This window comes from Podarcis muralis, chromosome 14 (assembly GCF_964188315.1).
Source record: "Podarcis muralis chromosome 14, rPodMur119.hap1.1, whole genome shotgun sequence".
Classification (NCBI taxonomy): domain Eukaryota; kingdom Metazoa; phylum Chordata; class Lepidosauria; order Squamata; family Lacertidae; genus Podarcis; species Podarcis muralis.
In genome coordinates, this window is record NC_135668.1 from 5,587,906 (window position 1) to 5,601,602 (window position 13,697).

Sequence of the window (13,697 nt, forward strand, 5' to 3'; positions counted from 1 at the left end):
TAAAGGGGTGACCTTTTCCCTTGAGAAATGGTTTAGGCAGAACTGATTGCTGTGCCAATTACATCGCAACCACTGGCAGATTTGAACAGGTAAGATGGGTTATGAGCAGCAATAGAAATTATCAAAACTTTAGCTACAAGGAAGAGATAAAAGATACCAGGGCAGGTGGAGGCTATTCAGAGAAAGCTGGCTGTTCAGATGTGATTCCCCCTGCCCCCACTCTAAAAGGCTGCTCCTAAACTCTGCTAAATTCAGGTTTCAGACTCATTCCAACTTAAGTGTTTAGGGAAGTTTTAAATGTTTGAAGTTTTATTCCGTTTTTAGTCCTCTATTGGGAGCCGCCCAGAGTGGCTGGGGAAACCCAGCCAGATGGGTGGGGTATAAATAATAAAATTATTATTATTATAAGTGTGAGCCTGCAGAGCTATTACTGCAGCCTTCTATAAGAGCAGGAGAGTGAGGGCAAAATAGAGCAGGCAATTGTTGGTGCAGGAGTGCGTTCAAAACCAAAAAGCAGCCTTTCTGGAGCTGCCAATAGGGTCACTTACATGCTATATTTAAAAAAATTCTCCTACCAATTTTTTCCCATGCTATTAATTTTTTACTAATATTTCTAGACTGCTGTTCCACCAATAAGCCTTCAAAGTAGCTAACAATATTTTGTGTTTTTTTTAATATAAAAAAAATCCTGGTAAAATAATATAAAAGCACCACTCCATCCTTGCAGTAGGTATATTCACCTGTGTGTAAGCACCCATGTTGTTATAAGGGGAGGCAATGCAAGGAGGGCCATACAGTCCCAATGTTTTTAAAAAGGAAACATAGTCTTCAGAAGGGGCTGTTTTGAGAATTGATGGTGAAGACATGCTTAACCTGACCCCCCCTCCCAACGGCGCTTCCCCCACCATGCTACAAATTGCCACCTGTGCTGTTTCCTCCTCCATCGCCACTGCTCAGTTTGTGCTCTCAGGCCCAGCGATCCAAAATTTGCTCCCACCATGTTGAAGTTGGCCTCTGTCCACTTGGAGACCAACAAAAACATTACTACTTTATAAACCTATTGGTTAAACCAACAGAGCTTGCAGCAGTCCCTCTCACTTTACAATGATCTTACACAAACGGATGTTTTGCCAGGGTCTCTTTGATTCAAAGGAACAGGATGCTATGCTACTTCAGGCAACTCAGATGAACAAAAGGGAGCCGAGAATAAGAGCCCAGATGTGGGATTTTCCTTGAGACCACAAATATTACACACACACACGATTAAACTATTGCAAGCAGATGTGCCTTGGTCGATCCAGCCATGGCTGGCTTTGCTCAGCTACCTTGAGGTCGCCTAGATTTTCACGAGTATTTCACTCTTAGTAACAGAATACTCAGTTTCCCAATGAGCAGATACTTATGGGTGCTAATCTTTCTTCTTTTTCTTTTGCAAAGCCACTTCAGTCTTGCTATAAGAGTTATCAATTCGGGGAGAATGTGAGCCCAATCCTGCCCACCATGTGCTCAAAGCAGACCCACATTTTTTTGAATTTTCCCATTATCTGTCCTCGAACAGCATCTACCATTTACTCAGCACGGCCACAGCGCAGTTTCCACAAATGCATGTTAAAAATCTGGAAAGTTGGCAACTCACCTTTCTTCTTCCTGTTCTTTGGAATCTCAGGACTAACAGCAAGGCAGGAAAGGAACAGAAGTGAAAAGATCAGGAAGCTTCTCATCTCTTTGCCTTTTTACACAACAAGAGAGGCTGCTTTCCTGCGTGATGTGGGCACAGGAAGGAAAGGAATAGCCCCCCCTGCTCATCAATACATAGTGAGGATCAGCAGCTCATTAATGATTAACCTTTAAAATGGAGTTCAGTGTCTCCCCCTCTTTGCCCCAAAGAAACATCACCTTAATCTGAGTTGGTTCTCAGCACAGAACCACCCCTAGCCTAACCCCAGACCATAACAGAACTAACCTTTTATGTTGTTTTTTTTAACTTTGATCAATTTTGCACAGATCAAAATGTGAGGTTGTGTGTTTTGTTTTATGAAATACTGTGGGAGTTCACTCAGTTTTGGTTGATCTTAGTCCAAACATATTGCAAAATGGGTACAGGAAATGAAACCCATTCCCCCCCCCCCACTTCTCTGAACTATATTGTGATAATTTATGCCCTCCCTTCCCCACAGGTGGGCAGTGTTAAGTTGTGGGTGAACATATCAGACGACACAGCGATTTTTCAAACAGCTCTTGCTTATTCACAGGCCAGAACTGAACTGAACTGAAGGGTTCAGCCAGCCTGCTTATATAGAGCTACAACGCAACTGTAACCATTTTCTGTAACTATCCAATCACTGAACGTCACTTTCAATCCCTTATTTGCATATGTGGACTTGAGTGAAAACTATCTACAGCATCCCCCTGCTGGCCCAGAGTGAGAACTTCAGTACATAACAGGGGGTTTGCGGCACCAAGCGAGGGCTCACCTGGGCGGGTGCCTCCCACCTGCTTGGGCTGGCCTTTGACCCGCCCTCAGTCAGGGAGGACAATGGACGGCTGACCGGGGGTGGGGCAAAGGCCAAAGAAAAGAGGCTGACCCCTTTTGTCCAAGCCTCTTTTGGTTTTCTTCCTTCCAGGATCAACATGGGGGGGATGCATTCAAGGGGCAAAAAACTGGGAGTCCCTGGCCCTAGAGCGGTGGCATGTAGGTCAGACTCCCAGGACGAGGTCGGTGGAAGGGCATGCTGTGTACGTTTGTGCTTCACAGTCCCCTCTCACTGGATCTCATCTGCCTGTGTATCCTCAGCCAGACGGGCTGTGAGGGTTACCTGCCAAGGCCTATGCGAAGTTTCCCACTTCTGAAGCTCAATAAAGTTGTGGCCAATTTGAACCCATACTCTGGTCTCTTGTCTCATTCTTTGGGGAAAAGGGTAGGCACCACAGACAGGGTTTAGCATGTGTGCCCACAAAGCTAAGCAGAGTGGTGGACATGGGTGTAGCTAAGGGGTGGGGGGCAGCTGCCCTCCTAGATCAAGTAAAAAAACAGAAATACGTAACTATAACTGACGAATCACATCGGTTCTGCCCTCCTTAACAAAAGTCCTGCCCCCCCCATCCTGGCTCGCCCATTTTGATGGAGGTGGTGAATCTAGGAAGGAACAGGGCAGGATGCAAGGATCTGTCTATGTTGCTTCTCTCCGTTTTTCATTTTCCCAGTATTAAAATTCAGTTCACCACATTTCTCCAGCAATTTGCAGATTAAAATCCTCGTGAAAATTCATCATTATTATTTTTTTGTATGCAGTTTTGACTAATGGACACATTTTTGGCAGCATTGTCCCTTGTTATAATGCATCTTTGTAAGCATTGTTCAGCTAGAGAAGTAATTTGCAGCAATAAAGCATAATGCCATAATAAAAACTTATTAAAAAGTTAAAAACAGGCATCCATTCACCAGTGTGGAAGGATGGATTTTTATTTGCATGTGGAATATCAAGGTTTTCAGCAAGCATTAAAAAGTTGTCACAGGAAGCACCTGCTGAATCTCTACTGGCAGAGTATTCCACAGGACTGATGACACTAAAGGTTCAGTTTCTTGATGTTGTCAAATGGGCCTTGCGAACTCGCAGAGCAACCGATGATGTTCCTGCTGACAATCTCAGTTATCGAGCTGGGATGTAATCAGACGATCCCTAAGGCCCCTCTGTGTGTGACACTGATTTTAGTAATTGTCCTTGTGCTTTATTGCTTTTTATGAATTACTTGTAAGCAGCTTTGATTTGATTTTATAAAGAAAAGCAGGGTGTACATTTAAAATAATATATAAACTAGGGCTGGGTGATATATATCAATATATTGTCCAAAACTGGTTTCAAGTCCGTATGATATTGGTTTCAATTTTTTTGACCTGGCAATATATTGTGAATAATGGTGTGTGTATGTGTGTGCTATGCAAAAATCACAACGTGCAAAAAACCGTGAAGCCAGCCAACGCCTCTTATTTCAGACATTGTGGTATTTTGGTATATAGTGATGGTTAGTGTTATGTACTAAGTTGAATAGGATCCAAAATTCAGCAGTCTGATTGGTCCTAGAACAATGCAGCAGTATGATTGGTCTGCAGGAGCCACCCAATCCAGCTCCAGGTGGAAGTGAATACACAACCTGATTGGCCTACAGGAGAATTCCAGAATTAGCCAATCACGTGCAGCCCATGGTGTAAATAATGTATATAAAGCAGATACTTTGAGGGGACTTTCATTCCTCCTCACCTTTATGAGCCGAATAAAGAGCATGAAATCCACTCTCGACTCTGAGTATATTTCAGTTAGCTAGTGATATATCACAATGTTGAAAATCAGGTATCGCCCAGCCCTAATATAAACATAAAACCAGTTGGCAATGGAAAAAGCTGCTGAGGGTCTTTTTCAGCAGAAGTTTTGAAACTGAGGCTGGAAAGGCAGAATATAAAATATGGTGCACACACCCTTGGTGTCTGCTTTTGCCAGACTGACCAAAACAGGGATCTGGGTGGGGGAAAGTGGTTTTTCTGAAGATGTAATGACATTACGGAGCAGGGAAAAGCTGTAGGCTAGGACAGACACCAAGGACAATTCCAGATAAGATGTTTGCACACCTTAACAACAGGAAAATGTATAACCAGGTCAGAAGGAAACAATCCTGCACAAGGGGTGAGGGAGGGAATGCCATCAGTAAGAGCCCTGATGGGTCAGGTCCTAGCCTGACACCCATAGAGACCAGCCTGCTGTAGAGAAAGGGGCCATGTCCTGCGGCCCTTGCTTATCTAGCATTCTCTGCAACAAAAGCCTAATGCTTTCTGGCATAATTCCATGATGCTGCAGAACAGTCACACCCAGGGCTTTGTGCAAAAAGATAAGATAAAATTTTGCAGCTGTTCTTCAGCCGGTATGAAGATGGATGGATTGATTATTTAATTTCTATACTGCTGAATGCATTTAAAATGTCTTTAAGTGGTGTACAAAAAAACTGAAGCAGCCACAGCTAAGTTAAAAAAATTACAAAAACACAGTTGCATATGAAAATGTTACATTAATACAAAGTTACACACACACTCATTTTCATTCTGACACACCCTCCCTCTCAGTCTCTGGGTTCTCACCAAGGGTCCAAGCAAGCTCTCAGCTCACCTCACGACAAGAAGAGTTCCTGGAAACAGCAGACATCACCCTGGTCTCCTGCTCTAAACTTGCTTTTTATGGGCATTCTCCACACCCAGTTCCAGGTGCAGCAGGTTTGCTGAGTTCCCTTGGGGGTCCAAAAGATGGGGAAAGGGCCCCGCTCCACTCACAGCTCTTGCTTCACCCTCTGCCCTCTCCTCCTCCAGCTCCAAAGTGCAAATTAGCCTAAGGATATCCTGAAAGTAATTTTATTAGTTACAAGGGGGAATGTGGAATCCGCTCCCACAAGAGGTAATAATGTCCATCAATTTGGGTTGCTTTAAAAGAGGATTTGGACCATAAAGAAGGCTGATCGCCGAAGAATTGATGCTTTTGGTGCTGGAGGAGACTCTGGAGAGTCCCATAGACTGCAAGAAGATCAAACCTCTCCATTCTGAAGGAAATTAGCCCTGAGTGCTCACTGGAAGGACAGATCCTGAAGCTGAGACTCCAATATTTTGGCCACCTCATGAGAAGAGAAGACTCCCTGGAAAAGACCCTGATGTTGGGAAAGATGGAGGGCACAAGGAGAAGGGGACGACAGAGGACGAGATGGTTGGACAGTGTTCTCGAAGCTACAAACATGAGTCTGACCAAACTGCGGGAGACAGTGGAAGACAGGAGTGCCTGGCGTGCTCTGGTCCATGGGGTCACGAAGAGTCGGACACAACTAAATGACTAAACAACAACAAAAGAGGATTAGACAAATCCACAGAGGATAATAAGGCCATGCTCTGTCTCCAGTGTTGGAGGCAATGTGCCTCTGAATGTGAGTTGATGGGAATCGTGTGGGGTGGGGAGTGCTGCTGTTGTGATCAGGTCCTCTTTGGAGCTTCCCATTGAGGCATCTGGTTGGTCCCTGTGAGAACAGGATGTTGCATTTGGTGGGCCATTGGCCTGATCCAGCAGAGCTCTTTTTAGGTTCTTATGCAATTTACCTTTCCCAGGTTATTGGGGGTATTTGCAAGTGTGTGTGTGTGTACATCCTGCTATGGGTGTGAGGTGTAACGCAATGGCTATGGATGATTGATGAAATTGTGGATTGTTGATGAAGGTTGCAGCCAGTGGGGCCCCCGATGCAGCTCACAGATGGCACTTTGCCAAGCCCCCCCCAAACCTGTAGATGACCCTAATTTTGGGGCCAACTCTGAGATTCTTTGAGCTCCTTGAGCCATCCCCCTCCTGCTGCCTTGGGATCTGCTCAGCTCCTTCCTCTGCACATGACACCAGCACAACACCCACACCCACCCACACACCCCTGTGGATTTCAGCTGGGTTACTATTCTGATGGTGTCCTGGTTCCCATTTTCCCTTCATCCTTGTGGAATTCCATTGCCAAGCACATCACAGGACTGTGGGGATGGCGCTGTTGGGGTCTATGGGCAAACATCCACATATTTTGTAGTCACTTGTGACGTTTGGAGGCACATCAGCAGGCCGCCGGCTTGCAAGATTCACGACTGTGCTCCAGAGAGAATTTATGTATCTCCACCTTGCAAGCCACAAACGCATAAGTCTCCCTCGGTTGTTGCTGCTTTTGACAAGGCTGTGTTCTGCCCCCTCCTGCCTTGGTTGCTGGCTTGTTGCAGCGTGTGTGTTTTCAAGGGTCTGCTTCTTCTTTCCCTTTAAAGTAAAATAAAAAATGACCCTCTTCTCTATTTGATGTACATGAGTAATTCCAATTAATTTTAATGTGCACTCATCAAGTGAAGAATGACCAGCCTACAGCAAAACACTGCTGCTCAATGGAATTGGGTTTCTGCCCATGTCCCTTGCTTCATGAATCCAAATTGTGATTGAACCAGCAACTCCTGGAACCGGGATTTTGATTCTTGGGTGCCTGGATGTTCATCTTTTAGCTTTGGAATATTGGAAGCAATAATAAAAATGTCATTTCTAGGATTCAGACACTAGGAGAGGATATATTGTTTAGGTATTGTCCTTCCATGCTCATGCTTGTGAGATCAACAGAGCGCCATCCTTTGAAGTTTAAACTTGGAAGCTAAGACGAGGTTTATTTAACCTTCTACCACAACAATCCAGACAGACTGGATTTTCCCGGTATTACATCCTTTCTCCCCCTTAAAAACAATAATGACACAAACATGGTTATATAAAAAAATAAAAAGTTTTTAAATACATATTGCAGGTCTTGAAGTAGCAGTTTACAGCAGCAAAATGAAGGCAGGTTTAAAACTACTATCTAAGTTACAAAAGTACAAAATGTAAGTTCAAAAATGGTGTCCGAGCTGCAGAGCTCAGACATGCACACGTGGTCAGCTTGCCAACATTATGAAGAAAGATGCAATCAGGATGTCTGTAGTGTTACAGCTTCCTGCCAAGGCAGACAAAGGAAATGATCTCACAGAGTTCTCGCTAGCAAATTTTACAAGAAAGCTCTATGAATCTCAGTCTTTTCATGTGCCCATCTGCCAAAGCAGGAATTGTTGGTTTGACTGCACAAATGGCCTTCAACTAGCCCCTCCCATAAAACCCCCACCAGAGCAAGCAGGGTGTCCTTTCTAACTAGTAGCCACCAGTCATCAAAAGCCATTGAAAAAATGTATACAGTGGTAGCTTGGGTTAAGTACTTAATTCGTTCTTAATTCGTTCTTAACCTGAAACTGTTCTTAGCCTGAAGCACCACTTTAGCTAATGGGGCCTCCTGCTGCCACTGCGCCGCACAATTTCTGTTCTCATCCTGAAGCAAAGATCTTAACCCGAGGTAATATTTCTGGGTTAGCGGAGTCTGTAACCTGAAGCGTATGTAACCTGAAGCGTTTGTAACCCAAGGCACCACTGTAGCTACAGAGCTTGGGGTGGTTTAGGCATTCACTTGACGCCACCAAAACATCTTTCTCGTAAAACAAGCACTGTGTTTCTTGCCTGCCCAAACAATGGACATTTTTCTAACATACCGTATTTTCCCCTCTATAACACGCAGATTTTTTCTCCTAAAAAGGAAGGGGAAATGTCTGTGCGTGTTATAGAGCGAATGTGTGGTCCCTGGAGCCAAAAAATCAAGCAAAAGTCAAATCGCGAGTCACGGAGAAGGGAAACCTGAAAAGAGGAAGTGGCAGCTTTCCTGCATTCTGCCTCAGGGTCTTACTGCCCACCCTCCTCTGTTTCGTTGCTGTGTTTGCTGAAACGGAACAAAGAGCAGGGAAAGCCCCTCCCCTCCAGGCAAGCAGAGTGTCGTTCTTTCTAATTCCTCTCTGTGCTCCGGTGCTGCTGGGGGAGAGGGAGAGAGAGTGGGGGAGGGAGAGGGAGAGGGGGGGAGGGAGAGGGAGAGAGAGGGGGGAGGGAGGGAGAGAGAGGGGGGAGGGAGGGAGGGAGGGAGGGAGAGAGAGAGAGAGAGAGAGAGAGAGATATGGCTGGCTTGGGGGGGAACTTTTGCCTTTCTTTCCTCCCACCCGTTATCCCTCTCCAGCATTCTTAGCCAGCTGCTTCTCTGCACACCCCTCTCATGTCCCTTCTTTGTTTTTCCTTCGCTCCCCACTTAAAATGTGGTTACAAAGCATAGATCAACATGGATCCTCAGGATCTTTGCATTGGGTCACCCCAAATTCACCATCAGATCACATAGCATGTCCATGGCTACAGCCTGCACCCAAAAAATCACGCACCCACTGTTGCCTGGGGCTGCAATGGTGCAAAAACGTGGTTACAAAGCATGGATCCACAGGAATTCTCAGGATTTTTGCATTGGGTCACCCCAAATTCATCATCAGATCACATGTCTGTGGCCACAGCATGAAGCACAAAAATGATACATCCACTGTTTCATTCAGAATGTTTTTTCCCTTGTTTTCCTCCTCTAAAAACGATGTGCGTGTTATGGTCAGGTGCGTGTTATAGAGCGAAAAATACGGTACCTCTTGAAAAGAGCAAGTGTTTTTTAAGTCCTTACTTAGAGGCATATGAAAGAATGCAAAATGTATTTTATTCAGCACCAGGTGGGGACCAATTAGAAGAGTTCCTCTTCTTCACACACCAAAGTCAAGTTTTAAAGGTAACAAATTTGGTTTCATTTAAAGCCTAGCTTGCAAATTTGAGTCCCTGGATCACTCTCCCCAGAGATGGAGACTGCATACATTTCAAGCTCTCTTCCTCTCCTGGCCTTTCCCCAGTGGCACCCCCCCCCCTTTCGCCCACTGACGCCACTGTCTGAGTTGTGAGAATCTGTGATTGCCAGAAGGGCTGCTCTTAATCAGGCCCTCCATCTGCTCCCAGGCTAGTGTGCCAATTAGAGGCGGACCTGCACGTCCAAAATGAAAGGTGCACATTCGTGATTAGCGGAAAGAGCATGGCTGGAAGGTGGATTCTATCTTGCCCAAAGCACCACTTAAAATATATTGAAGTTGGGTGAAAATACAAAAGAACTAGCTGGGGAAGCCCAGCGCTCTCCTCTTCACCTCTCAGATGGCAACAGATGGTGCCCTAAGGGAGAGCAGTACTCTCAGTTTTGTACCACGAACGTTAACGTTTGCTAAAGGAGAACTAAAAAGGGAGGGAGAAAATTGGCTGGTTACCTCTAAACTCCGTTCTGAAGTAATCTGAGAGCTTGGGGAGAGCCTGGTTGTTGTGCGTTTTTGCAGGGGGGGGGCACTGAATATGCCCTGGGGAAATTGCCTCTTCAATAAGTGGAATTTGGGGGTAATTAAATGCCCCCCCCCAGCCACCCAGCACTGTCCAGGCTACAGCTGCTGCCCATCCGCAGGGCCCACCTGGAGGCATTCTGTCCAGGACCCCCTCAAATCTGGGGCTGGCTGTGGGTGGAGAAAGTTCTCCTGCACCATTACCTGGTTGACAACAAGTGATGCCATTCTTAAAGTGTTAAGTTGTGGGTGAACATATCAGACGACACAGCGATTCTTCAAACAGTTCTTGTTTATTCACAGACCAGAACAGAACTGAAGGGTTCAGCCAGCCTGCTTATATAGAGCTCCACTAGAATGCAACAGTAACCATTTTCTGTAACTATCCAATCACTGAACGTCACTTTCAATCCCTTATTTGCATATGTGGATCTGAGTGAAAACTACAGTATCCCCCTGCTGGCCCAGGGTGAGAACTTCAGTACATAACATAAAGCGTCTGCACTGGCTGCCTGTCTACTACTGAGCTAGGTTCAAGGTCGGGGTTGGCCCATCCCATTTCACAACCTGAGGCAAAATGGAGATGTGCTGCCTTCTGCCCCCCGCTTGCCCCACACTTCGGCCGCTGGCTGAATGCCCCTCGCTCTTGCTGAGCTTGGCAGGAGAAGGGGGCATTCTGTAAGGCCTTGCCCCTTGTCTTCTCCACTCCAGGGACAGGAAAGATGAGCAGTGACATCATGTGCTGGAACGCCTGCCTCTTGCTGAAACTTGGTGAGAGGCGGGCGTTCCACCAGTGGTGGATGTGGTGGGAAGGGCAAGGCAACACCTCTTGCGTTTCCACTGCTGGAGTCGGCTGCTTTGCATTTATTTACAAAGCCCAGAACAACTTAGGTCCAGGGTGCCTCAGGAACCCCCCAAACCCTTATATCCCAGCTCAGTCTCCAATATCATCTGCAGGAGCACCATTGGCTGTTGTCCGTGCTAGCAAGGCTCATTTGACAACAACAGGGAGCCAAGCCTTTAGTGTCCTTGGGCAAGTCCTGGGGAACTCTGCCAACAGAGATGCAGCAGGCACCTTCTGTGGCAACTTTATATATATATATATAAGATATTTATTAAGATTTTTTAAGTATTACAATAAAAATGAAAAAAATAACAAAAATACAAAATAAAAATAGTTAAAAACACACAGATTTTCCATTGCTTATTTTCCTTTAGCTTGTTTCCCGGACCTCCTCATACCTCCCTTTTTTGTATTCCACTTCAAATTGTTGGTTCAGCAAATCCTTACCATTAGATTTTTACCTATTTATAACCCTTTTTTCATATTCTCTTAAAGCATTACAGCTGGAAACCACTTAATTTCTATCCAACATCATTCTAACATTCATTAATTTTACAATATTTCTGTAGTCTTTGAATTTCTTCCAATCTTCTTCCACCAACTCTTCTCCCTGGTCTCGGATTCTGCCAGTCATTTCTGCCAATCCCATATAGTCCATCACCTTCGTCCTTCTGTGGCAACTTTTAAACACCTGCTGAAGTAGGGTCACCATATATCAAAAAGTGAAAATCAAGACACAAAAATTGCCAAAATGTAGCACCCTGCTTGTGGTTAACGCTTAGCTGGAATGAAATATTCAACGCAGCAATAGAGAAATTAAAATAATAATTTATTTGTCAGACAAATAAATGAGAGGCACAGTGGTATATGGTTACCAAGCTCTGGCCTGGCCTCCTGCCATTATGGCCAGCACTTATATTCCCTTAATCCAGCCCCCTTTGCTCCTCCTGTGGCTGCATCTGTCCAATCAGCCTGGTTGGATTTCCTATTGGCTGCCTGCTATATCCAATCACAAAAGATACACCCATATCCTCCTGTCCTTATATGGAGCACAAAGAGCTATATATTGTTACATCTATAAATGACAAATAAGTAGTAATATATCTTACATGTGTCTCAACAAGGAATATTAATTACCAGCTCACCTCTTGCCCTCTTCGCCCTATTGCCTTCTAAAACAAATGGTTAATCTTAAATTTTTATCTTAAACATATGTCAAGGATCTTGAGTTTCACATCAACATTGAAAGATCTCCTTCATTTTGAAGGTTTCTAAACAAATGTCTGACAACTATATATCAGGAGCGCCCAAATGGCGTCTTCTTGTCTGGCAGGGGGGCTAGGCTGGTGACTGACTTAATTTCAGGATAAATACAACTCTTACAACTATATGAAATAAGAATCTAGCATTTCTTAAATCCTTTGCATAATTACATTTAAGCCAATATATTTAAGCTAATATATTTCATACATTATCATAGGTAACCTTTTAAAAGAATAAAGCTTCTCAAAATAGAAAGGAAGGAACTCAGTAAAAAACAGCTTTTAAAAGGAACCTCTTCAGTTCACCCCCCCTTCAGCCATCTGCTCTCCTCTTTAGCTGTTCCCAATATTTATTGCTCTTTTAACTCTCTCAGTTTAAGAAAGAAACTGCCTTTAAAAAAGACTTCCCAGAAATGCTCTTTTTCTGCCAGCTAGATGCTTCTCCATTGCTCTTGGCCTTTTTAACCTTAGGAAGAAGATCTGGCTCATTTTACTGGGAGGCACATTGGTATCATTTTACTCATTCCTAATTATGTTTATCTCTGCTTTTTTTATCTTCTGTAACATGTAGGTCAATGTCCTCGCTCTTAGTCTGTAATTCCAGCTTTTACGACTTTGAAAGTTATTTTCCTGCTATAAATCAAGGGGGCCCCTTGTCTTAGGAGAATGGCCAAGGTTTTCTCTGCCTGGCATGAAACATTTGTGAATTCAAGCCCTTTTTAGACTTTATGAACCTGATCAAGATATAAGTCAATATAAACCTTAATTAAAAATACAGTCTATATTCAGATGCCTCAATACATCTGCATTTCCCCAGACATTTAAGCAATTTCCACCTGGACACTGTTTCCAATGACCGAATCTTGGCTATTTCTGGGAAATTCCGGACGTATCGCAACCCTGTGCTGAAAACATTTCTGTTCCATCAGGCTTATACACACAATTCAGAATTACTGTGGTTCCTCGGGTTAAGAACTTAATTCATTCTGGAGGTCCGTGCTTAACCTGAAACTGTTCTTAACCTGAGGTACCACTTTAGCTAACAGGGCCTCCCGCACGATTTCTGTTCTCACCCTGAAGCAAAGTTCTTAACCCGAGGTACTATTTCTGGGTTAGTGGAGTCTGTAACTTTTAACTTTTTAATATAGTTTTGTTGTATGGTTTTATGTGCAATTGTTGTAAACTGTTCTTTTTTCAATGAATGGGGTATATACTGTAGATATTTTTATAAATAAAATGTAAAAAAGGAACTGCTCGGGCTGTCTGCCTGCTGAGCCCCAACTTGTCAGATCTGGGATTCTTCAGGTTTGTGTGTTTTTTCTTCTCTGTTCCAGGAAGAGGACTGATGTGAAACCTGCAACGTCAGGGACCGTTTTCTTTTGAAGCTGCCTTGCTTGTTCACCTCTCTTTCTTCAAACAGGAAAAGATCTGAGAGGCCTACGAGAGACAAGGGCCCTTGCTCCACTCGCTCCAGGTGGAAAGGCAGGGCTCCCTTTTTTCTGATAACAGGAGTTCTGTTTCAGGAAGAGATTAATAACAGCAAGTACAAGCCAGGCAGGGCTGGCTGCAACAGTGACGTCTTTGCAGATGAGGTGTTTGAAAGTGGCTTTCAAAGAAGATAAATAAAGAGGCAGGAAAGAGCTTGAAAAGCGATCCGTGTTTGAGGGCTGTTTTGATGGTGCCACTTCAGAGGCAAAACATTTAGGAGAGCAAACCCCAAATCTCAGCCCAGAGAGGAGGAAGGACAAAGGCATCTGAGGACAAAGCCCCGAAACAAAGCCCAAGTCTGAAAAGCAAATTTGAAATG

General features: G+C 44.4%; 1 protein-coding gene across 1 annotated transcript in view; it reads right to left on the reverse strand.

Annotated features, from left to right (window-relative positions):
* LIPC (lipase C, hepatic type) overlaps window positions 1–1,793 on the reverse strand; it is a 50,058-nt gene extending 48,265 nt beyond the window's left edge. The window contains exon 1 of the mRNA XM_028706501.2: window positions 1,637–1,793. Coding sequence (XP_028562334.2) covers window positions 1,637–1,721 — 85 coding nt within the window. The 5' untranslated portion in view covers window positions 1,722–1,793. The remainder of the gene's footprint in view (window positions 1–1,636) is intronic.
* Between the last annotated feature and the right edge of the window lie 11,904 nt (window positions 1,794–13,697).